Genomic DNA, 27,624 nt, shown 5'->3' with positions numbered 1-27,624 from the left:
CCTTAGACTTTTGGAAGGGGGAAAAAGCATTTCAAGAGGCCCTAATATAAAAATTAAGTCATTCCATTTCATTACATTATTATGCCAGAGCAAATTAAATCAGTAGGTATTTATTGTTGCTAAAGTACTAATTCAAGTACTATAAAATTTTCGTATTAGCAACTCTGCTACATGTTTTAAAATTATTTCTACATCAGTACAGAACTACTTACTAAATATATTTTTAAATTTTCAGTGAGAAAATTAGACAATATATGATTTTTATTAATAAATAATGTGAAAGCATCAGTGGTAATGGTTTAAACATTAAATTCTTTTAAACATCCATGTCTTGGCTTTAATGTGCATATTAGCCTCTATGGCACTGAAGGTAAACACATGAAAATATTTCCTATTTCCATGCACAGGTGTTCAGCTATATACCGTTTACAAATTATTATGGACAAGGTAACTTTTGCAATAATATTCATTTGGACAGCCACAATTAATATTAAATCAAGCAAGAAGTAGGCTATGTTGAACATATGCTCTAGATGTCAGTATTTAATGTTATTTAAAACTTAATTTTCTTATTTTTTTTAAGGGACATCTTTTTGTATAGTGGGTGCTCAAATGAAAACTGAAGAATGCATTCTTTGACCATATCCAAATTCTCATACAAGAGGGTATTTGTCTCCTCCTCTAAAAGAAGCAATATATTTGCTCATTAATCTCCCTCTCCAGGCACCATTTTCCGTATTACTAATGAAAATGCTCACAAGCACCAACCTCAAAATTTTGTCTTCAAGGGAAAGGTATAAAGTTAAAAAAGTGGCTCATATTTTAAAAAGTCAAATTCCAGCAACATTAATGCTAAAAATGACATCAATTATATTTCTTAGCATCCACAAAGTATAATATTTTCATGAGTTTTCTACTAAGTGCAGATTTATTTTCCTTAAGAAGTAAAATGAAGTTTGAATAGTACAGTCTGTGGTGTGGTGACATCAGCAACTGCCAGTTCTTGCCCATCAACGAGTCCTAATTCTAAAAGAAAAAAAGCTAAATTAACCCAAGCAAAAAAAAAAATCTCAAGAAAAGAGATAACACATTCACAAACTATAGCAAAGTATGGTCTAAACAAACATCAAAATCCAGTTCTCTTTAATCAAGGTAATATTTGATTTCACACAGATTTTTTTAACTCTACTCAAAGATCAATTAATTCTATTAATGTTTCTTAAGATATAATTAATTAGAATGGTATTACCATTCAAAAGCATTAAGAGGAAATCTAAAACAGGCCTTTATTACTTTTATTGAAAAAAAAAAAAACAGAAGAAATTGATTAGCATTAGTAAATGCATTCATTTAAAATACCTTTCAATGTCTTGGAGAGATTTGGCCTTGTTCGTTCTTCAATAGAGGTTACTGACTAGAAAACAATAATGTAAAGTACATTAAGTGAAATTAAACTTTTAATTTAATTTGGGGGGGGAGGGGACTGAACACTGATCACCTGTAAGTAAAGTGTTCTATTTTTGCCCTCTAATGTGGCTGTGATAGCTGGAGATTTCATCTGCCTAAATTGTAAGAAAAAAAAAATCAGAATCATTTTTCAAAAAAAACAATTCTAGTTTTTAAAGTTTTAAAATCACAAATTTTTTTCTACAACATAACAAAAGTCCTGAACACTTACAGAGAAGCACTATTGGTTAGATAATCCAAAACCTCCTGCAGTTTAGCTGATGGAGAAAACTGAATGTTTTGAGGAAGCTGACTGCAAGCTGGGCAGTTTTCCTAGACAAACACAAATCACGGTGACACATGTACCAATAACAGTGTATTTATAATGATGAAATAAAAATCAAGTTGTTTTATCATCAGTTTTTCATTTCCTATGAACAAATTTTTATATTTTAAACCTGCTTTTCCCAACGGGCCATTTTTCCTAAATTATTTCACTACACAGTATTTATTTTAGGCTGTATTACAAAAGACATATAGTAAATAGGGTTCTGGAAGTCAGAAAATACTCACAAAGGGTGTGGGAAATTTCCTTCACATTTCCAACTAGTAATTAATATTTAAAAATCAAAGTATGCATAATCAAAAAAGCTTTCATTAGTATACTACTACTAACCTTTCTCTCTGCTTCAAATGTGTACGTGTACAGTCCATCTACATCGTTGAAAACCAAGTAATTATTAAGGGGAATATATGCACTGCAATGAAAAAAGTGTTCATTTTTATATAACTGAGCCAGATCAAAACACAGACTTACATACATACTAAAAATGAAACTCATTACCTTGTGGCTATTTTAAAAACCTCAGTGGCACACACAGCTAAAGAGGAAAGAAAATAAAGATGCTTTAACTCAATGAAAATTAGACATTTAAAAACAGAAGTTAGTTATAAATCAGAACAGATAAATTTACAAAGCTATTGATTACAAATAGAAAAATACATACAAAAACACTATTATTTTTAAAAACTGAAAATATAACATTTTATATTTGTTTTGTATAATCCAAATGATAAAGTAACATTTTAAAGTAACATTACAAGTTTTCTTCCCTCTTCTTCAGATTGAGTAGCCTGTTATACTGATTAAAAAGAAATGGCACTAAAATGTCTTATTATAGAGCATTTTATGTATGAAATAATGTAAGATGAGATATATACAAGGTCCAGTAACTTGTCTTGTGGTTTTGGGGGCAGCTTAATTATACTACCATCCACCCAAGAAGATAATCAAATCCCCAAAACACTAGTTTTCTGAGATCATGTAGCTGCAGAAATACCAACTTAGGTACTGAAAATCTGAAGGGAAGGAAATAAAATTAAGTAGTGGCCATTTTTCCTCACCTGCAATGACTGCATTTGTGGACGCTACTGCAGGAATGATTCGTTTTACTACTCCTAAAAATATATTAATTAAAATATGGTTATTCCTTTTTTTAAAAAGTAGGTATCTTAAATTAGACAATGATTATTATTAAATATCATGCCCATTACTTGATTTTTCAGGCTTTCAGGTCAGAAAATAGACTTAAGTTTAACCATGAAACAATCTTCTTTCACATTCACATTATTTTGTATTAACAGCATGTTCAGAATCCTAAGTTATAGTAGGAAAGATAATTCTTCACACTGTTTCATAAAAGATGTGACAATCATATACTAATAACTCCTAAATATTCAGGTGTTTATTTTGCTCCAAGAGTATGAAGATTAAATAAAATTTCAATGAATTTGCATAACATCATGTTAGTCTTATTACTCTGATTTTAAAGATAAGGAAAATGAGGTTGCGAGAAATGAACAACATCCACAGCTATACATGTTGTAAGAGATAGGGGTGATATATGAACCCAGATCTGCCCTAATGTACATAGTCTTAACTGATACAGTATACTATACTATCCTCAGTAAGGTTTGAGTAAAGTATGAGGAGTAAGAGCTAACTAGTTTTTCTTCATCTATTAGTTTTAGCCATTCTATTCACAAAAATTTAAGACAAACAGAAAAACTGCCCCTAAACACTTTGTTTCACTCTACAACATGGACTATACAAAATATTAAACACAGTTCTCTATTTCTACCCCACTTTTTTCATATTAGTATCCACAGATTAGGAATGACCAAAGCCCCACCTAAAATCATTTTTTAGGTACAAAATAAATATTCTGTAACTATATTTGTACTGTTCATTTTAGAAAACAAAAATTCTGATAAAAGTAGCTATATTATCTCAGACTGTGAGCGAGCCCTGAAAGATGTGTTTCCAAGATGCTAGGTGTTGGCAGGTCAGGTTTTACAAACTTAAGAAAAAAGGCAAATATCTAAGAAGATGTGAAAGGAAGATAGTTAAGGAGCTGGAAAGCTGTTTTAAAAAATTAATTCTGACCATCTGACCATTATGTGCAATTTCAGAAAAGAGGAAATAGGGAGGAGCTAACCTCCTGGCATTCCTGGAAGCTCTCCAGTGAACCACAAAGAGCAGGATGTAGTGGAAGGAGAAACAGGTTGTCACAAACAGTGAGAAGCTGAAGACACACTGCCCAATAAAAGACTGGACATCTCTTACCCCTCAAAAAATCAGGATTCCACTTCCAATTTGGCTTCTCTACTCTTAGTCAAGGCCCTCAATCATCAAGCTAAGAAATATACACCAAGCCTTGCTAAAAGGTATGGAAGGATAAATAAGACTACACACAGAAATAAGTTTGCATTTCCTGATCAGGACAAACGGATTTCATTTGTTAATTCAAACAATCAGCAAATAAATGTGGATTATATGCCAGATACCATTCTAGGTGCTGTATAGAGGAGCAGTAAAAAAAATATATCTTACAGTGATGGAGGAGTCCATTAGACTGTCTACTTGGGGAGGTGATAATTTGAATAGAAATCTAAACCATGAAAAAGACCCATTCATGCAATGACCTGGGGAAAGTGCAATTGTGTACATGGCAGGGGCAAAGGTCCCAGAACAGGGATGAATCAGAGTGTAAGGATGAAATATTCTTCATATAGGAAAACAAGGCTATGTGAATTCTGAGCAATTATAAAAAGGTAAAATAGTGAATGGTTTATGAGTCATTATCAGTTGGTATGATCAGGAAATCGTTAAGTTGATACCTGAGGGACAGGTAACCAACCCTGAGGGGAATCCAAGAAAGAGTATTCCAGGCGTAAGGATCAAGAGTTATTAAAGTTCTAAGGTGGGATTATGCTTGGTGTCCTCCAGGAACACAAAGCAGGTTAGAACAATGAGTGTACAAATGCAACAAGTAGTGTGTAAGAACAGAATTTTCAAATGACAGTACTAAAACATCAGTAAACATAAGGAAATAATTACAGGAGAGAAATGGCAGATTTTCAAAAAGACAAAGCTCTTTCTGGTGAGCTTAATCATCTTGGACAAAATTCTTGGAAAGGTGAACTATGAGTAGATACATTAAGAAACATTAGTCACTAAAACTCAGTGTTAGGATTGTTACTGAGACAAGTCACAAGACTACCTCATTTAGTTACCATGACTAGCTTTGGAGCCAAGGGAATGTGGAAGATGAGCCTCAACAGATCATCTGGAAAGGTCTTTCATGACATCCTTATGAACAAGATAAAGAAACATGAAGTACTCAAGAACATATGATCAACAGAAGGGAATAAATCTAAAAAGGTCCTGACCAGAAGCATGATTCAGTTTTATCTGTTCTCAGCCACTTTAGTCTTGTTAAAAATTTTAAGTATTTGGAAAAGAGATAAGATACTATCAAAACAAGTGATATGAAGCTAAAAAGAATACATTAAGTTGACAGGCATAAAGAACATATTAGGTTGATGCAAAAGTAACTGGTTTTGCAGTGTTGAAATCTGCCATTTGATGTTGGAATACATTCTCAATAAATGTGAGTATGTTATACATCATTTTAATGTGCATTTCTCACTTTATGTTTTTTTACTAAATGACTTATTACTTGCTGTTTATTTTCTATTTATTTTAGACTATGGAAATGATGTTAGACAAAAAGCAAATAAGAGCAGTTTTCTTATTTGAGTCCAAAATGAGCCATAAAGCAGCGGAGACAACTCACAACATCAATACACTTGACCCAGGAACTGCTAACGAAGATACAGCGCAGTTGTGGTTCAAGAAGTTCTGCAAAGGTGACAAGAGCCTTGAAGATGAGGTGCATCATTGCCAACCATTGGAAGTTGATAATGACAATTGAGAGCCATCAACGAAGCTAAGCCTCTTACAACCACATGAGAAACTGCCAAAGAACTCAATGTCAACCATTCTATGGTCATTTGGCATTTGAAGCAAACTGGAAAGGTAAAAAGGCTCAATAAGTGGGTGCCTCAAGAACTAACTGGAAATCAAAAATACCATCATTTTGAAGCATTATCTTCTCTTATTCTACACAACAATGAACCATTTCTCAATGGGATTGTGATGTACAACAAAAAGTGGATTTTATACGACAACCAGTGACGACCAACTCAGTGGCTGCCCTGAGAGGAAGCTCCAAAGCACTTTCCAAAGCCAAACTCACACCAAAAAAAAGGTCATGGTCACTCTTGGGGGTCTGCTGCCTATCTGATCCACTATAGCTTTCTGAATCCCAGTGAAACCATTACTGAGACATATACTCAGCAAATCAATGAGATGCACTGAAAACTGCGTCTATAGCCAGCACTGGTCAACAGAAAGGGCCCAATTTTTCTCCATGACATTCGACTACATATTACACAACCAACACTTCAAAAGTTGAACGAACTGGGGTACGAAGTTTCACCACATCTGCCAGATTCACCTGATCTCTCGCCAACTGACTAACACTTCTTCAAGTATCTTGACAACTTTCTGCAGGGAAAATGCTTCCACAACCAGCAGGCAGCAGAAAACGCTTTCCAAGAGTTTGTCAAATCCCAAAGCATGGATTTTTATACTATAGGAATAAACAAACTTATTTTTCATTGGCAAAAATGTGTTGATTAATAATGGTTCCTATTTTGATTAATAAAGATGTGTTCGAGCCTAGTTATAATGATTTAAAATTCACAGTTCAAAACTGTAATTACATTTGCACCAACCTAATACATATATATACAGAACAGCAGGATGAGTTTTAGAATAAACTTAAAAGGACCTATACTTGAATATAAAGAAAAAAAAAATGCCATCCCCCAAAACTGCCAAATCTGTAGCAGTCGGATATGGCTTAGCAATTGCATATGTGAAAAAAACTTCCAGATTTTAGCAGATGGTAACCTGAAGGAATCAAAAGTATAGCATCAATGTAAACCACAAACAAACAATACAAAACCCTGGCCTCCTCTAAAACTGCATCAATGCTCAGAAGTGTATCCTAAGACTCATCCTAGAGCACTGCATTCTCACCTGGACAGTTCAGAAAAGTATGGATAACTGAAATATGGTTAGAAGAAAACAGCATGATGGGAATTTGAGTCATGGAAACATGTTGATGGGTTAAAGGAACTAGCAAGGTTGATGGGAGTGATAACAATTTGGAGGGTTCAATATGTTAAGGTCTATTACTTGAAAGAGAATTAAATTTACATATGGCATAAGCATATGGCATACTCTGGGACAATATCCAGCCCACACAAAAAAGATGGGAGATTTTTCTTCAATACATAGAAGAACTGTCTTCACAATACTGTCCAAATGTGAAATGACTGCCCCAGAAATGGATAAACTGCTCTTTCAGCAAAAGATATAAAGTGAATGAATGGCTTGCCCTGGATGACTCAGGGACTCCTCCAAGCCTAAGTAAGATTCAATGATTAAATTCCTCCAAGTTAAAAAGTGCTATGAATTCTAGTAAACTCAGTTTCCTTCTAACAAATTTGGGGCAGCTGGAAATGGTTATTTCCAGAGCACCTTTACTGAATCACAAAGGGATAGTATTATCTGAAATCACTTATCAATTATTTCGCCCAAAGCATCACATCCTCTGAAAAAGGGACCATCTTAAGATCGTTATTAATGAAAATTCACTAACTTACCTTGAGTGAGTCTATATGTAACACCTCTAATATTATATTGTGATGCTCTTTCCAGGGCTTTTTGGAAAATCCACTGAATATGATCAGGGTCATCACCATCTAATGGAACCCCTTCTGTCAGGAAAGAGGGGAAAAAAAAAGAATGGAAGACAGAAACATGTACACATAAATCAACTTATTTTTAAGGTAAATGTCCAAATAAATAATATAGACAAGTTATCTTATGTAATTCTGAATTAGGAAATTAGGTTTATTACCTCCAAAAGGCTGCTCCTTAGGCCACTGCAATATCCTGACATACTCAATACAGTGTTCTGGTAGCCTGGGCATAGACGCAATGGTGCACATGGGAAAATTAACCTAAAAACACAGTTTGCCTTTTTTAGTGGATTTTAAATAAATTATTTTAAAATGTAACTTCTAGTTATGATCTAGTTTGTCAAGTTTCTTATAATTCATATTAGCCTTCCATTTACAGAAACAAAATATTTAATACTATTAAGAATGCTTCTGAAATTAACACAGCTGATCTATGTCACTTCACTTAGGTTGATCTCCCTAAAAAAATAGGTTTGCCCTACACTTAAAAAAACATATAAAGTTAAGCTTTGTTAGAACATGGGAAGAATAGGAGTGAATAAATTCTCAAATATGAGTACCCTATTATGTTTAACTAAGATTTAAACTTAAAGATATAAAATTAACCAAAACAAATAAATTTCAAATAAAAACTAATAAAATTATTTATAAATCAGACTTCTAAATGCCCTTTCAAGTGGAAATGCAGATTAAAGAGCTTCATCTTTGGAAATATCATTCTCATCTCTGGTGTCTTTATATCCCTGAAACACAGGCAAAAACTAAACAAAACAGATTACAGCTCTATCCCAACATATAACTTTCTAACTGATCCCTTGATCCTTACTCTCTAAATAAAAAACTAATAGAAATGAATTATGAGAACAGAACAGTATCAAAATGATGATATTGAGTCTATGTATATGTGTGCTCAGTCACTCAACCGTGTTCAATTCTTGCAACCCCATGGACTAGAGCCCACCAGGTTCCTCTGTCCATGGAGTTTTTCTGGCAATACTGGAATAGGTTGCCATTTCTTTCTCCAGCGGATCTTCCCAGACCAAGGGATGAAACCCAAGTCTCCTGCACTGCATGCAGATTCTTTACCACTGAGCCATCAGGGAAGATACATTATGTCTGTTATCTTTCCTTAAATAGAGCAAAATTTCGTATTTCATCACCATTCTTCTTAGCATGCCTTTTAAAATATGGTTATTCCTAATTAAAAATCCTAAATACTGACTAATCTTAATAATGCAACCCTTATTTCACCCCAAGATACTATCAAACAGATGCGGGTGCTTTTGTGATTACCTGTGGTGGATATAGTTCCAGCGTGCATTCAATACAAGCAGTCATTCCAGGCAGAATCACCCGGGCATTTCCTTTAAAACCTTCTGTCCCCCCATCTATCAAAGGGACAATGGAGCTTGGATCTAATACACCATCTTCATAATTTAGAAGAGATATCTAGGAAAATTGTTTCAAGGGTTTAAAAGGAGAGGGGGATAAGAATTCAAAAAGGGAGAATGCTTTCAACAATTCTAAAAGTCAATCACATTACTAAATACTAATACACCAAATCAAGGGATTACATTAGTAGCAATTTACATCCAAACCTGCAAATTAATGACTGGCAATAAACAATGAACTACATCTATTACTGAAAACTGAATAAACTCTGATTTTTCAAAAATATGACACAAAGTCTCATTTTTAGTATGTTAAGAGCAGCAGGAAGAACTTCAGAGAACTGTAAAAACACTAAGTTTTTACCAGCATGCCATTTATCCATCTTCTGGCTATGATGGAGTCCAGTCCACATACAATTATATGAAATTCTACAAGAAAAAAAATGCAAGTTGAGTTTTTAAAAATGCAGCCACACAAAATGATTCACAATTTCTAAGAAACAAAAAACATTTTTCATTATAAAATAAACATACAGCTTCCAATCCTTGAGTAATCCATACTCAGAACAGCATATAAAAACGCAGCTAATGGTGCCAACTAAGAATTTAAAAAGTTTGCCATCCTTTCAATCAGTCAACAATATTCCTGAAAAGCCAACACCAAGAAATGAAAGCAAATAAAGAAATAGCAATCAAATAGCTAGCAATCTGTAAACAGCAACTAAAAAATACAAAAATTTAGTGAGAATTGAATTTCAAGTGGAAAACTTACGTCGATAGAAAGTGTCATTAAAATCCTGAATCTTGTTGAAATGTCTGAATATAAGTAAAGGAACTTAAGCTGCTAAAAATTTTTAATTTGTAAGATGAATTCAACAATGCCACAGGATCAAATTATAAATGTATATTTAAAACAAGACATAAGTCATCAGTGTTCAAAGCAATGGAATTCAAGGAATCTGATAAAATGAAAACAATCCTACCTCCTAAAAAAACTGTTTTCTAAACACTCCTCTCCCCTAATGACATAGAATAGTTTCTCTCATCCCCAAGCTTCCATATCAGTATAACTGTATCTCTGTTATACTTTCTGCTGGTGCTGCTACTGCTAAGTCGCTTCAGTCATATCTGACTCTGTGCGACCCCATATACTTTCTACTCTGCTGCAATTCTTATGTAAAACCATAAACTCTGGGAAAATAGAATGTGTGTCTTCACCCATCAGCATCAAGCAGAGGCAATAAAAATTTGTTTAGTGAAGGGAACGGGTATGCTATAGTTCCCACTTACAAAGGGGATTCGAATTCTAGGAGTTAACATACTGCACAAATTAATACACTGTACACCTTAAATGTTTACAGTTTTATATGTCAGACATAGGCAATTAAAAAAAAGTTACTGCAAAACTAATTTTTAGAAAACACAGATGTTTCCAATAGCTTTTTCAGGTGCTAATGATTTGTTGTTGATTTTTTTCCCCTTGTTGGGGGGAAGGGTGAATTTTCTTCCTTTCTCACTAAACTCAGTTCTTCAAGTCTCTCTCTTTCTACCCAACCTGCACCATATAAGCAGGCTTTCCCCAACCTGGAGGGTGCCAAGAGAACACCACTCAAAACCAGCTAGGAGTGTGAATCATAATACTTAACATCTGAACAGTATACGTATGCAAAAAAACATTTTTTTAAATTGTTTCTAATGGAGCAATTTCATTTAGTAACACATAAATTACACTCCCCTAAAACAAATCATCCATTGCAGGCTTTAAAAACCAAAATGGAAAAGAGGGACAATACATAGTATGTGTGCTCTAGATTTTTTTTATTATTATTATTCTGGCCTACAAATAAAGAAATATGTTCAATTCTAGCCCTCACCCACCAAGACCCTTATTCCTTTTGAATACCAGGCAAACGAGAGGTATGCTAGAAAACAAAGTCAAAAGAGAACCTGAGCAAACATTAGCGGAACAAAAATAGGAGACCCGGGAGCCAGACCAAGAAATGCCATCTCCTGGATTTCTACAAAATACCCAAAGTTCCCCAGATCTAAACAAGGGAGAGAGACAAAAGAGTGTACACACTCTTTTTTTCTCTTTCTCCCTATAAGGACATGTATTTGCATGTTTAAACTTTTTATGTTTGCAAAGACAGTACACAGTGTCCCGTATTTCTTTCATGCAGTTTCCCCTAGGGGTTACACCATATAAACTACAGTACCATAGCAAAATTACAAAAATGTGACACTGGTACAATGTGTGTGTTAAGTTCTGTCATTTAAATACATGTAGATCTGTGTAACTACAATTAAGATGCGCAACTCTTACAGCACCACTAATATCTCCCTCCTGCTGCCCCTTTCGGAGAAGGCGATGGCACCCCACTCCAGTACTCTTGCCTGGAAAATCCCATGGACGGACGAGCCTGGTGGGCTACAGTCCATGGGGTCTCGAAGAGTCAGGCACGACTGAGTGACTTCCCTTTCACTTTTCACTTTCATGCATTGGAGAAGGAAATGGCAACCCACTCCAGTGTTCTTGCCTGGAGAATCCCAGGGACGGGGGAGCCTGGTGGGCTGCCAGAGTCTATGGGGTCACACAGAGTCGGACACGACTGAAGTGACTTAGCAGCAACAGCTGCCCCTTTACAGTCACATCTGTCCCCTCCAACATGCCAAATCCCTGGCAATCACTAATGTGCTCTCCATCTCTGTAATTTTGGTATCTGAAGGTTATATGCAATCAAACAGTATATGATCTTTTGAGACCAGCACTTTTCATTCAGCATAATACTCTTGATATCCATCCAAGCTGCACCTCATTAGTTAGTTTTTTATTGCTCAGTATTATTGTACTGAGTACAATAATTGTATATTGTATACACAGTATAACTGTAATACAGGTTAACAATTCAGCTATTGATGGATGTTTGAGTTGTCGCCAGTTTTTGGCTACTTGCAAATAAAGCTACAAACGCTGGAGAATAAGTTTTTATACAGGTGGTAGGTAAATGCCCAGGAATGAAACTGCTGAGTTGTATGGAAAGTATATATTCAAATTTTTTAAAAAATAGCCAAACTATTTTCCAGATGACTATCATTTTACACTTCCAGTTTTCCTGTATCTTTGCAAACATTCATTACTATTTTTATGTCAGCTATCCTAAAAGGTGTGTAGTAATCTCACTGTGATCATAAGCTGGATCTCCCTTAAAGCTAGTGATACTGAATATCTTATCATGAGCTTTTTACTATTTTCTTTAGTGAAATATCCCTTCATATTTTTGGTCCATTTTCTAACTGCTTTTTACTGTTATGGCAGTTCCTTATATATTCTTGATGAATCCTTTGTCAGATACCTACTTCGTAAGTATCTCCTAGTGTGTAGCTTATCTTGTCATCCTAACAGGATCCTTCACAGAGCAAAAGTTTTTAATTTTGATGACACTCAATTTACCATTTTTTAATCCTTTTATGGATTATTCTTTTGATGTGGTCTATGGATTTTTATCAAACCCTACATCCCAAAGCTATTTCTCCTATGTTATCTTCCAAAGTTCTACAGGTTTACATTTTATACTTAACCTATGATCTATCTTGAGTTTTTTTTGTAATTTGAGTTTTGAGATGCATTTTTTTTTGCTACCACAATTTACTGAAGAGATGGTCCTTCCCAGAGAGAATTGTTTTTGCACCTCTGTCAAGTATAAATTGGCCATACTTGGATGTGGCTATTTCTGGTTTCTCTATTCTGTCCTGCTGATCTGTGTCTATACTCTCTCCTTGGCAACACCACAGTCTTGATTATTGTACTTGGGTAACAACTCTTGAAATTGGCCAGTGATTCCTCCAACTTTATTCTTTCATAGTATTGTCTTAGATAATCCTTAGCTCTATCCACTTTAGAATAATCCTGTTTGGAACAACAGAAAAGTTTGCAGGAATTTTGATAGAAACTTGTATACAAATTGTACACAAATCTGGGGCTAGGTGACAACTTTACTATGTTGAATCATCCAGTTCTTGAATACTATCATTCCATCATTTAGATCACTTTTGATTTCTTTCATTTGCATTTTGCAATATTCAGCATACAAGACCCATACTTATTTTGTTAGATTTCTCCTTTCTTTGAGTGGTTATAAATGGCACTGTAGTTTAAATTTCAGTTTCCATGTGTTCACTGCTAGTATTTGTGTATGTCGACTTTTGTATCTTGTGGTATTTCCAACATAACAAATCCCATTTCCTAAGTTTCTTTTTTTTTTTTTTTTCTCATTAAACTTTTTTTAATGGGTCTCAAATTCTGTGACAGATTTTTGGTCAAGTTGTTTTCATTAAAAAGTACTGATTTTAAAAACTAATAACTTAAACTGCCACACACAAAACATATGGTCCACAAAAACATTCTTCTTTCCTTCTGAAGGTTTTACAATGCATTGCTATCATTAACCAGTCTTTTACTATTAAACTTAAATGGCCAATTGAGACAAACAGTTCTGAGACCGTTCTTCCACCACTGATTAAGACTGGGGTGGCAGGTATTGGGGATAATATTCATTTAGCCTTCTGAGCTTTCTGGGCAGACTTGGTGACCTTGCCAGCTCCAGCTGCCTTCTTGTCCACTGCTTTGATGACACCCACAGCGACTGTCTGTCTCATGTCACGCACAGCAAAACGGCCCAGGGGAGGATAATCAGAGAAGCTCTCGACACACATGGGCTTGCCAGGAACCATATCAACGATGGCAGCGTCACCAGATTTCAAGAATTTAGGGCCATCCTCCAGCTTTTTCCCAGAACGACGATCAATCTTCTCCTTCAGCTCAGCAAATTTACAAGCAATGTGAGATGTGTGACAATCCAGCACAGGTGCATATCCAGCACTGATTTGGCCTGGATGGTTCAAAATAATCACCTGAGCTGTGAAGCAAGCAGCTTCCATGGGTGGATCATTTTTGCTGTCACCAGCCACACTGCCACGACGGACATCTGTGACAGACACGTTCTTGACATTGAAGCCCACATTGTCCCCAGGAAGGGCTTCACTCAATGCTTCATGGTACATTTCTACAGACTTCACTTCAGTTGTTACATTGACTGGAGCAAAGGTGACCACCATGCCAGGTTTGAGAGCACCAGTCTCCACACGACCCACAGGGACAGTACCAATACCACCAATTTTATAGACATCCTGGAGAGGCAAATGCAAGGGTTTGTCAGTTGGGCGAGTTGGTGGCAGGATGCAATCCAGAGCTTCAAGCAGGGTGGTTCCACTGGCACTGCCGTCCTTACGGGTGACTTTCCATCCCTTGAACCATGGCATGTTAGCACTTGGCTCCAGCATGTTGTCACCATTCCAGCCAGAAATTGGCACAAATGCTACTGTGTCGGGGTTGTAGCCAATTTTCTTAATGTAGGCGCTGACTTCCTTAACAATTTCTTCGTATCTCTTCTGGCTATAGGGTGGCTCAGTGGAATCCATTTTGTTAACGCCAACAATTAGTTGTTGCACACCCAGGGTGTAAGCCAGAAGGGCATGCTCACGGGTCTGCCCGTTCTTGGAGATACCGGCTTCAAATTCACCAACACCAGCAGCAACAATCAGGACAGCACAGTCAGCCTGGGATGTGCCTGTAATCAGGTTTTTGATGAAGTCTCTGTGTCCTGGGGCATCAATGATGGTAACATAGTACTTGCTGGTCTCAGATTTCCACAGGGAGATATCAATGGTGATACCACGCTCACGTTCAGCTTTAAATTTGTCCAAGACCCAGGCATATTTGAAGGAGCCCTTTCCCATCTCAGCAGCCTCCTTCTCGAACTTTTCAATTGTTCCCTCATCGATCCCGCCACATTTGTAGATCAGATGGCCAGTCGTGGTAGACTTCCCTGAATCTACATGCCCAATGTGCGTCTTCTCCTTTCCCATTTTGGCTTAGGTTTAACGGTGGTTTTCACAACACCTGTGTCCTGGCGGCAAACCCGTTGCGAAAAAGCCTAAGTTTCTATAAAATACTAAAAGTTCCCTGGATCTAAAGGTATGGGAATCAACAAAGTGTGACTAATCCTTTTTTAAAACATGTTTCTTATAAAAATATATTTCTTCTGACACACTTTCCATTTGATTAATAATATACGGACTCTTTACTTTGCCTGCTATGGTAAGGCGATACAAAGATTACCAGTATCCAGCCTACAAACTTAAGAGTCTAGTCGAGGACATATGCAATTGAAATTTAAATTAAAGACAATAGGCAAATAAATGAAGGTACTTGCTACCTAAGCTTAATTTAGGGCAAAAAACATTTTATACAACCTGAAAAGAAAAGATTGAAAGGACATTAATCAGTGTTACCAAAAGATATGTCAGTAATAAGCTTACTGCTGCTGCTTATTTTTTCTGCCTATCTGTATTCTCTATGTTAAACATCTCTTGTATAATAATAAAAATAATAAGCTTCACATAGTTAAGTATTGAGTAACTGATTTGTCAAAAGGATACGGAACTACATTGCAATTAGGAATTCTGTCATTTAGAAATTCTGCAGCAACTTCAGCCTTAGGTCTTCCAACATCTTTAGGCCTACAGAAAAAATTATATTTAAATTATTATTCATGATATAAATCTAGGTTATCTACATAATCTACTTTGACACACAAAAATATCCACAGTGAATTTATCTAGAGGCTATTTAGAAGGAATATTTTTACCTAAGTATTTCTGGTGAATAATGAGTCATTAAACACTAAATGTAAACCCTTGTTGGTATTCCAAATTAAGTATTTTTAAGTACTAACAAGTCTAAGTATTTAAGTGAAAATATGAAGTTTTTAAGTTAAAGTGTAACAACAGCATGTTTCCCAGACGGAAAAAAGTATTCCAGATCCATAGATTTCCATGTCTTTGCCCTGAATCCCAGAACTTCAAGGTGTTACTATGCAGGTCTTGGCAGAAAAAAAATCAAGGGATCCTAAAGATGCAAGAATGTTCATATACATTCTTCCTCTTCTTCCCATGTGTGCTAATAAACTAGTAAATGCTGAATCCCATAAGCAGCCATAACTATGTTTTTTGAAGGAATAATTCCAAAGGCAGTATCTAGAATTGCCTTTGATACCACTATCTTCAAGAAGGTAAAAATAAAAGACCTCAAAAGGTTACTCCTAGATAATAACCACAGTTACAGACAGGACAGGACACGAGTTCTCTCTTCTAATCTCAGTATGAATGATATTTTTCTTTCCTAATATTTTCTCATTCTTCTCATGGGAATAAATCATTCCCTCAGGTATACATAATAAGCACTTCATTACTACTTTTTCACAACATGATTTTTGGTTATATACATAGGTCCATCATAACTACCAGACTATGAACAACTGGAAGAAAGTTACCATACTCTTATCTTTTTGTACTCCTTCCTAGCTAAGCACAGAGTAAACACTTGAAAAATAAATGAAAATTAAACAGTCACTGTGCACATTAGAAATCGTTTTTTATTTAAAATTGGAATTTTTAACATGTATCGGAGAAGGCAATGGCACCCCACTCCAGTACTCTTGCCTAGAAAATCTCATGGACGGAGGAGCCTGGAAGGCTGCAGTCCATGGGGTCGCTAAGAGTCGGACACGACTGAGCAACTTCAACTTTCACTTTCCACTTTCATGCATTGGAGAAGGAAATGGCAACCCACTCCAGTGTTCTTGCCTGGAGAATCCCAGGGACGGGGGAGCCTGGTGGGCTGCCGTCTATGGGGTCGCACAGAGTCAGACACGACTGAAGCGCCTTAGCAGCATGTCTATGTATGGCTGAGTCCCTTGGCTATTCACCTGAAACTACTACAACACTGTTAATCAGCTATATCCCAACACAAAATGTTTTTGGTGCTAAATAAAATGCTAAAAATAAATAAAATAGGAATTTTTAAAAATGCTTTAACAGGTCAAATTTCTTCTCTCCAATAAGGCAGAATGCTTTTTTGACTCAAAACTTCTTGTAAGAGTTTTATTCTTTGTCCAAACTTGTAATTACAAGAGACTCTAGCACAAGTCAAGCAACTTGATTTCAGTATTACATCCAACTACCCTGGACAGAGCTCTTTAGGTATACAGAGTAGATAAAATAGTTCCAAGAATCTTTCAGACTGTGTATTATATGTGCTTTCATAATTGATCCCAAAAAAAGAACTCTAAGATGGTTTCTGTGGGAACGGCTACTTTACCATCCCAGAATTAGGGGATTCAATTGCTCCTCCGAAAAACTGTATTTTGAGTAAAATGGCCTTTCATACACATCATCCTTGCAAGAATGGCACTGTTATACAACAACAACACGTCATCCTTGCAAGGTATCTTGGCCTAATTACTTAACCTGGAAAACAAGAACCTATTGTGGGGTTTGCTCTGAGATTAAATTAAGTAGTATAGATCAAGAGCTCAGAAAGTACTTAATATATCCTAAGCACTTCACAAATCTTCATTGTCACTATGATCTTCAATCATTATTTCAGCCCTATATTAAAGGGCATAGCTTATTATCAATAACCAATCAATTTGGTGGTGTCATTTCAAGAGCAGTCCTACACTAAATATTTGTCAGACTGGAAAGGGCCCACAAACTTTTTCTATCAAGAGAAGAGAAATATCAAGGGCTGAAAAAATATACAAAGAAAACCTTAAAAGTTAAATGTAGGGTTCACCCTACAATTACAATACTTCATTAACTTGACTTAGTTTCACCCACCCTTCAACCTGTTTAAGATCTTTCCCAAAGTTAATTTTATCTTTTCTGCTACCTAACCTCATCCTGCATCCTGCTCAGACTACTTGAGCACCTTTTGTCAGTACTCTATGATCACTACAGAGAGAGAAAAAAGTCCTTATCTCTGTGCCGTTCTTAGTCGCTCAGTTGTGTCTGACTCTTTGCGATTTCATGGACTGTAGCCCACCAGGCTTCTCAACCCATGGAGATTCTCCAGGCAAGAATACTGGAGTGGGTTGCCAGGCTTTCCTCCAGGGGATCTTTCCAACCCAGAGATCGAACCCAGGTCTCCCACATTGCAGGCAGATTCTTTACCATCTGAGCCACCAGAGAAGCCCATCCGTGTAATTCTTTGAGTAACAAATACACACTTTTATCTAAGCCATTCAAGTCCCTAAACACTACATATAGTATTATTCATTAATGAACTTTTCCTCAGATCTGCATGTAAGGACTACTTCTAGAATTTAAAGTCACTCCACATAAGTTGCTCTTAGATGTTTACTGCATTTCACTTATACCTAAGGTAATTATCCCTCTCTGTTCCATTTCACTTGCTCCTGGGTTTTTTCTCCTTAACTCACCATCTTATTTCACCTTCTATAAAAAGTTCAAACTGTGTCATAACTTCACTGCCCCAGAGTCACCCCTCAAGTCTTGGCTCATAAGTCTCTACCAATATATCTCACTAGGGCCTAATATATATTTACTGTTCTTTTATGAAATCAACAGGAGGCAAAGAGTAGAACTCGGTGTCTTCAAGGCACAATCATCCCAAAGATCACATTCACCTTTTGGACATTTCTTTAAAATCAACAAAAACATATATTTGTTTACAGAACTATTTTTGCCATAATGCCCAAAATTTTCCTGCAAAATTTACCTAAGACAGGAGTGACAGTTCTTAACAAAATTAGCATTATCCTCTCAGCAGTTTTTTATTAAACTGAAAATGTACTCAAATTTGAATGATTACCACAATTTTAAAATAGGATATTAAAACTCACCTAAATAAAAATTGTCTATTCAGATTGGAAACATCTATAGTGTCCATGTCTATAACGTGAATCTGTCTAAAACCAGACAAGGCCTGTGAAAATAAAAGAAAAAAAAATCTAATTAAGCAAAAGGTTCATCACATTTGTAATTTTTTAATTTCTTTTCAATGGTCTTAAATCTACAAGTTCTCAGTAATAAGTTCTGCACAATTGTATTCAATGGTTAGAGTCATACAAGGTATATAAAACTCAGGGTTCTTATAAAGGTCAAAAAAGTGTAGGTACTCAGTTTTAAATAATCCATAACCCAAAGAGAGTAACTCAAAATTTCTATGGTTGTTTCATAATCCCATAAACACATCTGTTAAAGTTTGTTTTGCTGCTGCTGCTGCTGCTAGATATTTTATTTTTACTATTCTTACTACTTAACTATAGTTGCTATTCTTTTCTAGAATACTGTTGAAAGTAATTCCTACAAGATTTATATTACTGTAAGCATGCTGCCAATCAGAAATAACTGTAAGATTATAAACAGACACACACACACACATATATATATACACACACCCTGGACATGTAAAAGAAATACCTTAAAAGGAGAGTCAAGAGCAAGCAATCAAAGAGCTAGAGAAAAGCAACAAAACTCTTGTGTTTCAATGATAATGCCACATAGTTTAACAGTACAAGGTGTTCAAACTTACTTGCAGATTAAAAAAAAAAATAGGTCTCAAGACTCAATTAGGCGTCTCTGGTCATGGTCAGTTTACTTACGTAATCAAATTGAATCACTTGGTAATAATTTCACCATTTTTCTGCCCTCTTTATAGTAAGAGCTGTCCATACTTTCATTCTCAAATTCCTTTCTTGCACTTGCTGTAAACAAGCTCTCACTCCACTGAAAACCACACTTGTCAGTCACCAGTGACCTCCCATCACCAACTCTTACTCTCTGACATGACCCATCCCAAGTATTTGGCAGGGTATATGGATGGATTCACCTCCTTGAAACACTTTCTTCACCTGGTCACCTCACTCACAAGAATTTGAACACTTTTTAAAAATTGGTTTCCCATTCACTACTCACTCAAGAGTTTTCCTCCTCATTTACTGGCCGGAATTTGGGGCGCCCTTGCACTTACTAGTTCTGGTTACTTATGGCGATTTCAGACCATCTTGTAAGGTAAACCATCACCTAACAGATATTAATATCTGAAATTTAACAATTTCCAAAACCAAAGCCAATCACCCTTGCTGACCCAAACCAGCAAATCTGTTCTTTACCCAGCCCCCCTCACTTCAGTGAAAGCCAACTCCATCTTTCCAGCTGCTCACAGCAAAAACCTTATCATGTCAGCCTTGACTCCTCTTATGTCCCACACCAATCCACCAGCAAATCCTATTGATTTAATCTTCAAAACATCCATAATCCAACCTCCTCTCACGGCCTCCAGTACAACTGCCCTCTTCTAAGGGACTACCTATCACCTCTCGCCTAGGCGACTTCAACAACCTTCAAACCAGCCTCTCAGCTTTCTGCTCTGTTCTTCTTCTTGACTTTTCTTAATACATCAGCCACAGCGACCCAGGTTAAAGTTGTATGGAGTCAACTCACAGACTTAAACCTCCTCCAATGACTTTCTGACTGGGAGTAAAAGGCAAAGTTCTTAGAGTAGCACCTCAAGCCTTTTGTGACTCACTCCAAGCTCATTTTGTTATCTCATCCTCCTAGAAAATTCCCCTCTTCCTCACTTCTGCTTTAGCTACAATGACCTCTGTGTCCTCCTGGAACATAACAGTTATGTTCCCACTTCACAGCTTTTGCACCTGATACTCCCTCTGCTTAGAATGTTCTTGCTGACCTTTTTGCCCAAATAGCACCTTTCTGTGAACCCTTTCCCCTCCCGCCAGGCTATCTATATTCCATCCTTCCTTTCTCCATAGCATTTAAGCATTTATTACCATCTGACATACAACATAGTTCACTTGTCTGTTCCTTCCACTAAAACAAAAGCCCTCAGCATACAAACGCCTGTTTTGTTCAAGGCTATATCTTTAGCATATAAAACTGTACCTGGTATATAGAGAAAGAGGTTCAATAAATATTTGCTCTATCAATAATACTAATGTCATGTCCTTTATTTTAGAATGAGCCTTTGGTGGCTTACGATCAATTCAAAAAATATGCATGCATGTCTCTTTTGTTATCTATGTGTGAAACAAGCAAAGTAACAAGTGGTAAAATTGAAAACCCAGTTTTCTTCTATGTAAGAGATTATTACAATGCACTGAATAACAAGCCACTTCTGAAGTTGCTTGATGACTACTCCTCAGATCTAACCTCTAATTACTTTACATTTTAAACTGGTATCTATCATGTTTCCAAGTTAACAGCTTTGAAATGGAAAAAGCTAACTATTTAGGAGATTTGTGCATACAATACCTATGAAAACCACAGTATCTTTCCTAAATCCTTTGGTTCTTATGCTGCAAGGGTATTTGTATCTAATAAAGTACTGTTTTGGCATCCTATTACAGGGCACATCGTGTGTGTGTGTGTGTGTGTGTGTGTGTGTGTGTCTCTCTCACAGAGCACATGGTGTGTGTGTGTGTGTGTGTATGTCTGGCTCTCTCTCACAGGGCACATCATGTGTGTGTGTGTGTGTGTGTCTCTCTCTCTCTCACAGGGCACATCGTGTGTGTGTGTGTGTGTGTGTGTGTGTGTGTCTCTCTCACTGGGCACATCATGTGTGTGTGTGTTTGTGTGTGTGCCTGTGTCTCTCTCTCTCACAGGGCACATTGTGTGCGTGCATGTGTCTCTCTCTCTCACAGGGCACACGGGGTGTGTATGTGTGTCTCGCTCTCTCTCTCACAGGGCAGTGTGTTTGTGTGTGTGTGTGTGTCTCTCTCTCTCTCACACGGCACATTGTGTGCGTGAGTGTCTCTCTCTCTCACAGGGCACATGGGGTGTCTATGTGTGTGTGTGTGTCTCGCTCTCTCTCTCACAGGGCACATCATGTGTGTGTGTGTCTCTCTCTCACAGGGCACATCATGTGTGTGTGTGTGTGTCTCTCTCTCTCTCACAGGGCACATGGTGTGTGTGTGTGTGTGTCTCTCTCTCTCACAGGGCACATGGGGTGTGTGTGTGTGTGTGTGTGTGTGTGTGTGTATGTCTCACTTTCTTTCTCACAGGGCACATCATGTGTGTGTGTGTCTCTCTCTCTCACAGGACACATCGTGTGTGTATGTCTCTCTCTCTCTCATAGGGCACATCATGTGTGTGTGTGTCTCTCTCTCTCACAGGGCACATTGTGTGCGTGTGTGTGTGTGTGTCCGCGCACACTCAGTCGTGTCCAACTCTGTGTGATCCCATGGAATGTAGTGTAGCCCACCAGATTCCTCTGTCCATGGAATTTTCCAGGCAAAATACTGGAGTGGGTTGCCATTTCCTGCTCCAGGGGATCTTCCCAACCCAGGGATCAAACCTGCATCTCCTGCATTTCCTACATTGACCATCAGAGTCTTTACCACTGTACCATCTGGTAAGCCCTATATGATACATACGGCTATTTATTTTGTGTGAATACTTCAAATTCACTAAGGACATACATCATGATGACCTGCAATGCCCACAGAACCAAGCACAGCACTAAGTACCAGGAAGTGTATTAAGTTTTTGCAGTCTCACTAGGAGTGACATTAGTGTTTCCTAGCAAAAGTAATGTGCTTATTTATATTTAAATTTAGGTCCCAAGGCTGACTATTTAGATCCTTCATCTGGCTGTTGCCTGCTTCATTTTCTAAGGAGTATGCTCTACCGTTTCCACTTTTCCATATACTAATCAGAAGGCAAGCATACAACAGCTCCAAATCAATCTTCCCCTAACCATTTTTGTTAAATAAACTGATAAAATCTTATAAAGATCTACTTTGTAGTTATCAGAAGTCAATGAAACTAATTAAGTCACAAATTATGGATTCCATCCAGTACCTAGGAATAGCTTCACTAAATAGTACCCTCTCTTGAGATGATGTTCTTTTAAAACAGACTGACCAAAACTAGAAAAAAAAGGTTTAGCTCTCCCATATTTTATGGGTCTACTACCATATGGTTATTAAAAAAATTACTGTATGATTAGATCATGTAATGACACAATGGTTCAGTGAAATACTTGACTAAAAATTGATGACCTGGATTAGATTCCAGGCACAACACCATAATCCAGAAAAAACCTGTCATTTAACATCCCTGAACCTGTGTCTTACTCTCTATAAAATGAGTCCTATTCACCTAAGTGGATTATTCCGAGGGACATACAAAATAATAAATACTTTGAAATTACATGTGAAATATGAATTAACAGTTTTGCTATTTACTTCTCTGAATTAATGAGCACTTTGCAAGAGGAAGCACAAAAATTTGCTGGATAAAAAGAAAAGAAGAAAGGAGAAACAAAAATGTCTATCAATCATTACTTTATAGCCAAGGACTTTAGGGTTTAAAAAGTTAAGTTACATCATCATTTTAATTACTATCTGGAATTTGACCTGCTAAACTTATCCGACAAAGGCTCAGGAGAAACAGTTAACAATCATAATAAAGAAATGACAGAAAAGGAAAAAGGTTTAATTATCATAGAGAAGGAAAGTACATATTTTATATATATATTACCAGGTTTTTCAGGAGCTCACATCCTAAGCCGCCAGCTCCAATGACTAGAACTTTACATGTATCTAACAAAAACTGGAGAGACTGTAAAGAACGAAAAGGCATATTAAAATCTAGTTCATAAAAACCATAAGTACCAGCAATAAAGCAACAAACCATAAAAGAGTTTCTGTTTCCATGAAAAATGCAACTGAAGATAAAGAGCAGCCTTTGAAATTAATAAATTATTTAAATTTATGAACAAGGTAGAACCAGAAATTGTATAACCCTAATGATTTCTGAGAGTTCCAACTTTAATGCTGCTAAATTGAGTTTTATTGGTTGAAATTTAAAAAGCTACTATTTCTAACAAGAAAAAAATATGCCTACTTTACAGTTGTCTCTTTTTTTAACTTTGAAAGGAGAACATCAAACTCAATTATTTAATTGACTTCTTAAAAATTGAAAAGTGTAAAAATTGTAAGAACTGAAGATCAAGCACTGCACAAGCTGTCTAGAGGTCTTTAAAAAAAAAGGGTAAGAACAATAACAGCTGCTTTTCCATACAGTTGGTTACACTTACAAAACAGGAGATGGCAGGAAGAAAAAACAGGTAAAACTCTTATTTTTTGCCTATCAGCAGAAATATGATTTGAAACAACCACTTAACACAAGAATCTTAAATTATTAGCTCCCTGCCTCAACCCCGCAAAAAAAGAAAATCAGAAGCATGAGAAAATATGCTGGATTATCCAAAGAAATACAGAAGACTGTCAATTTTGTCCAAGATTACTCATTATTCAGATAAGACGAGTCAAACCTAAGAGTCTGCACCTTATCTTCAGGAGCAGCACAATACTTCTATTTCAAAACAGTATCTCTTCATCAACATAAAAGGAGATAAAAAATTTACTGTAAAGGAATATTTCCCATCCCATAATAAAAAAAAACAAGTTGTTTCTAATTGAACATTTGCTTTAAGTCAAACACTACCAGTTCCAAATTCTACTCCTCTATGATACAGCAGTCACGTACTTTTTATACTTTTTAACAGGCAATTAATTATATTGAATTCTAAGTAATTATATATAAATTAATTATATTCAATTCCAAAACTAATTATATTCAGTTCTAAGTAAAGATACTCATTTCAAATAAACTTCAAAATTTAAGCAAGCATATCTGTATCTCTATGAAAGTTAAATTTTTCATAGCAGGGATTAAAAAGGTGTGTCTCAAAAGTAATTTTAAACTGGAATTTTAAATGAAGTATAACAATTTTAAGTGAGGTTATGAAGTCATTTTACTCTTAAAAATTAACATATTACATTTGAAAAATGTGAAAATAACTCAAATATTATTCAGATAAAATCAGTTGCAAATATTCTATTTACTATTTCAAGATAACTTACACAATTGTATTAGTATTTTTATTATAAGAGTAAATTAAAGAGGAAGCATCTTATTATATTTGCAACATAAAACTATTAGAGGAGTTATTTAAAAATAAACATTTCTCACTTCAGTGCTCGGTTCGAAATCAGGGTGTGTGAAGGGTCCAGATCGCTCGAGGAACTTCTTTACATGGTTCCAGCGACCTTCCCAGTCTCCAGTGTCCCCACACCCACCATCAACAGCCATTCTGCACAGAACACAGTAAATTCAGCTGCAAAGATCAGTATGAAAAAGCCACTCCTACAACTAATATGGTTTCCCCAAATGAAAAGGTAACCACACCAGACCTGCTCAAATACAAAGGGTAATATTCAATGTAGTTACGCTTATGCTTTTATTGTCTTTTCTTGCTATTATATAGTTTATGTAAAGGTAAGAACAGATTGAGGAAATAATCAATACGTTTCTGGGTTCCTACAATAACCTAAAATCAAACTTGGGATACTGATCTATCAGTGAGAAATGGGCTTTCTAAACATTTGGAACTTACTAAACACTGCAAACTGCCCAATCTATTCTATAAAGAGCCTTGGAACAGAAAATATAAGCTACAAGAAAAAACAAAAACCAAAAAAATCCCTCCACTTCCAGAATCCTAATGCTTGACATCTAACATAACTCATGTGTCCTTTCCAAGTTTGAAAGGTGTAACTTCTTTCTGATGAGAGAAACATCACATTTTTCTCTGAGGTCCTAATTTTCAAAAAAGAATCTCTTAGGACCATAAGGTGGCTTCTATTGCCACTAAACACAGGCAAAGTTTCAGGTTATAATTATGTCACAGGTAGGCAATACTATCTATAAACCTTTTAGAACATACAATCTAGTAAGGAGGGACTCCTCTAACAAAATAGGTTTTCTATTCATTGCAAGACTCAGGTTTCCTTATAACTATTTTTAATTTTCAAATTTCCTACAACCCCACAATTTCTACCTTCAAACATATTTAGTAATACCCAATTTTTACAAAACGGACCAAGTATTGCCTAGCTATAAGACCACAGGGTTTGACGTCACAGCTGGATTTGGTTCCACAATTAATAGTATTGTGACCTTCAGCAGATTACTGGACCGCCATAAACCTCATCTATAGCTTGTCTGTAGCTACTTCTTAACGTCAAAATGATAGAGATAATCCACATAGAGGCCTTAGTACAATACGTGGTATATAGTAAACATTCAAATTGTAGCTGTCATTTTAAGCAAAAGTGGAATGAAATGAAAGGTGGGAAGAAATGTGAAACTAAACTTGTTCCAAGTCCTCTTGCGATTGAAATTCAACTTTCTGAGATACCTAGGGCCGTGCTACTGGGGACTGCCACAGAAATGACTAACTCACCACGCCCACTGTAAGAGCACTTTCTTCCCGTCCCAAGTAAGGAGGAAGAAAAAATAGGTGATGCTGCCCGGGGTGTAACACACTTCGTTTAAACCTGTCTCACTACCACAAAACGAGGCATCTGATATGAAATAAGGTGTGTAATACATGGGCAATATAAGCTCTCCGGAGGCAACACTCTCCTTTCAGAGCCAATGATTTTGCAAAAATGACTTAAGTGCTTAGTACGATACCAGACTTTAAGTTCTCATCGAAAGTTTGCAAAAATACTATTGTCTCAGTGTTTTCGAAAGGGCAAAAAACGGCCCATCGTCCGTTTCATGTGTTTTGATAAGACTCCCTTCTCACAAAGTCTCGGCTCTGACAATCTGGGATGGAGGAAGAGAGGGGCGCAAGGGTCCTTCCGCAAGACCTTTCGGTCAGGCACCCCGGCGGGCCGGCGCGGACCCTGAGCGCGGTACCCGGGCCCAGCGCCCGCCCGAGACAGAGACCGGGAGGGCCCGCCGGGCCCCTGGGGCTGCGGGCGGGGGTCGGGGGATGAGGCCGCGCGGCCTGCGCTCCGGGTGCCCCCCCTCCCAGCCCCCCGGGCCCGCTGCGGCTGGTCCCCTAGGCCTGGGGTGAAGGGAGGCGGGGGCCCCCGGAGAGGGCCCCGGCCTCCCGGCAGCACTAACTTCTCAGCCAGCAGCTCCTCTATTCTCCTTCTTTTCTTCTCCCTAAAAGAAAGAGAGAATAAAAGAAGGGTCAGCATCACGCTACACATTGGGCGCCGCGAGGGGATGGGGGGCGAGGGGACGGGGCGGAGGGTGGGAGGACCCCGGGTGGAGGCGGCGACCGCCCACCGCCGCGCTCTCTCACAACCCAGCCCGGCCCGGGGCGCCTGCAGAGCCCGGGTACTTACGGCTCCTCGCCATCCGCCATATTGTTCTCCGCCTCTTCCCAGGCACCCCCACGGTGGGAGGAGCGAGGGGCGGGGCGGGGCGGGACCGGCCGTGAGGGGCCGGTGAAGAGGGGCGGGGACTGCGGGAAGGAGGCGGGGCTGCTGGAGCTGGCTGTGCGAGGCTCCCGTGGGTTTAAAGGCTTCTTTGTAATAAAAATCATGATTAAATACACTTAGAGAAGTCTTCGGTTCAGCTGCGTTCAGTCGCTCAATCGTGTCCGACTCTTTGCGACCCCATGAATCGCAGCACGCCAGGCCTCCCTGTCCATCACCAACTCCCGGAGTTCACCCAGACTCATGTCCATCGAGTCAGTGATACCATCCAGCCATCTCATCCTCTGTCGTCCCCTTCTCCTCTTGCCCCCAATCCCTCCCAGCATCAGAGTCTTTTCCAATGAGTCAACTCTTCGCATGAGGTGGCCAAAGTACTGGAGTTTCAGTTTTAGCATCATTCCTTCCAAAGAGCACCCAGGGCTGAT

At 37.4% G+C, this 27,624-nt stretch overlaps 2 protein-coding genes across 4 annotated transcripts; both read right to left on the bottom strand.

The window, feature by feature from the left end:
* Positions 1-243: 243 nt before the first annotated feature.
* Positions 244-27,208, bottom strand: UBA3 (ubiquitin like modifier activating enzyme 3). Of its 3 annotated transcripts, none has more exons than XM_055558331.1 (18): positions 27,107-27,205; positions 26,880-26,921; positions 24,936-25,056; positions 23,439-23,519; positions 18,779-18,861; positions 15,513-15,593; positions 9,787-9,830; positions 9,379-9,443; positions 8,917-9,072; positions 7,782-7,884; positions 7,525-7,638; positions 2,851-2,904; positions 2,291-2,327; positions 2,123-2,204; positions 1,679-1,779; positions 1,499-1,562; positions 1,360-1,414; positions 244-1,026 (listed from the first exon to the last, which is right to left on the bottom strand). In XM_055558331.1, exons 1-18 carry the CDS (start codon positions 27,124-27,126, stop codon positions 938-940), a joined length of 1,392 nt encoding a protein of 463 aa, XP_055414306.1. In that variant the 5' UTR covers positions 27,127-27,205; the 3' UTR covers positions 244-937. The 3 variants fall into 3 exon arrangements, with proteins under 3 accessions (XP_055414306.1, XP_055414307.1, XP_055414308.1); XM_055558332.1 differs by having other exon boundaries at positions 7,525-7,635; XM_055558333.1 differs by lacking the exon at positions 26,880-26,921 and having other exon boundaries at positions 27,107-27,208.
* Positions 13,407-14,954, bottom strand: LOC129635384 (elongation factor 1-alpha 1-like). The gene has a single exon (XM_055558335.1). It carries the CDS (start codon positions 14,937-14,939, stop codon positions 13,566-13,568), a length of 1,374 nt encoding a protein of 457 aa, XP_055414310.1. The 5' UTR covers positions 14,940-14,954; the 3' UTR covers positions 13,407-13,565.
* Positions 27,209-27,624: the final 416 nt, after the last annotated feature.

Source organism: Bubalus kerabau, chromosome 20 (genome assembly GCF_029407905.1).
Source record: "Bubalus kerabau isolate K-KA32 ecotype Philippines breed swamp buffalo chromosome 20, PCC_UOA_SB_1v2, whole genome shotgun sequence".
NCBI classification, from domain to species: domain Eukaryota; kingdom Metazoa; phylum Chordata; class Mammalia; order Artiodactyla; family Bovidae; genus Bubalus; species Bubalus kerabau.
This window is presented reverse-complemented; position numbering and strand designations above follow the sequence as displayed.

What these genes read in the sequence shown, in the direction of transcription:
- UBA3 (XM_055558331.1), bottom strand. Translation starts at nt 27,126, where the DNA reads ATGGCGGATGGCGAGGAGCC. An exon ending in GAGGAGCTGCTGGCTGAGAA is followed by an intron (nt 25,057 to 26,879) that starts GTTAGTGCTGCC and finishes TGTTCTGTGCAG; the next exon opens with AATGGCTGTTGATGGTGGGT. An exon ending in CTAACCAATAGTGCTTCTCT is followed by an intron (nt 1,563 to 1,678) that starts GTAAGTGTTCAG and finishes CTTACAATTTAG; the next exon opens with GCAGATGAAATCTCCAGCTA.
- LOC129635384 (XM_055558335.1), bottom strand. Translation starts at nt 14,939, where the DNA reads ATGGGAAAGGAGAAGACGCACATTGGGCATGTAGATTCAGGGAAGTCT.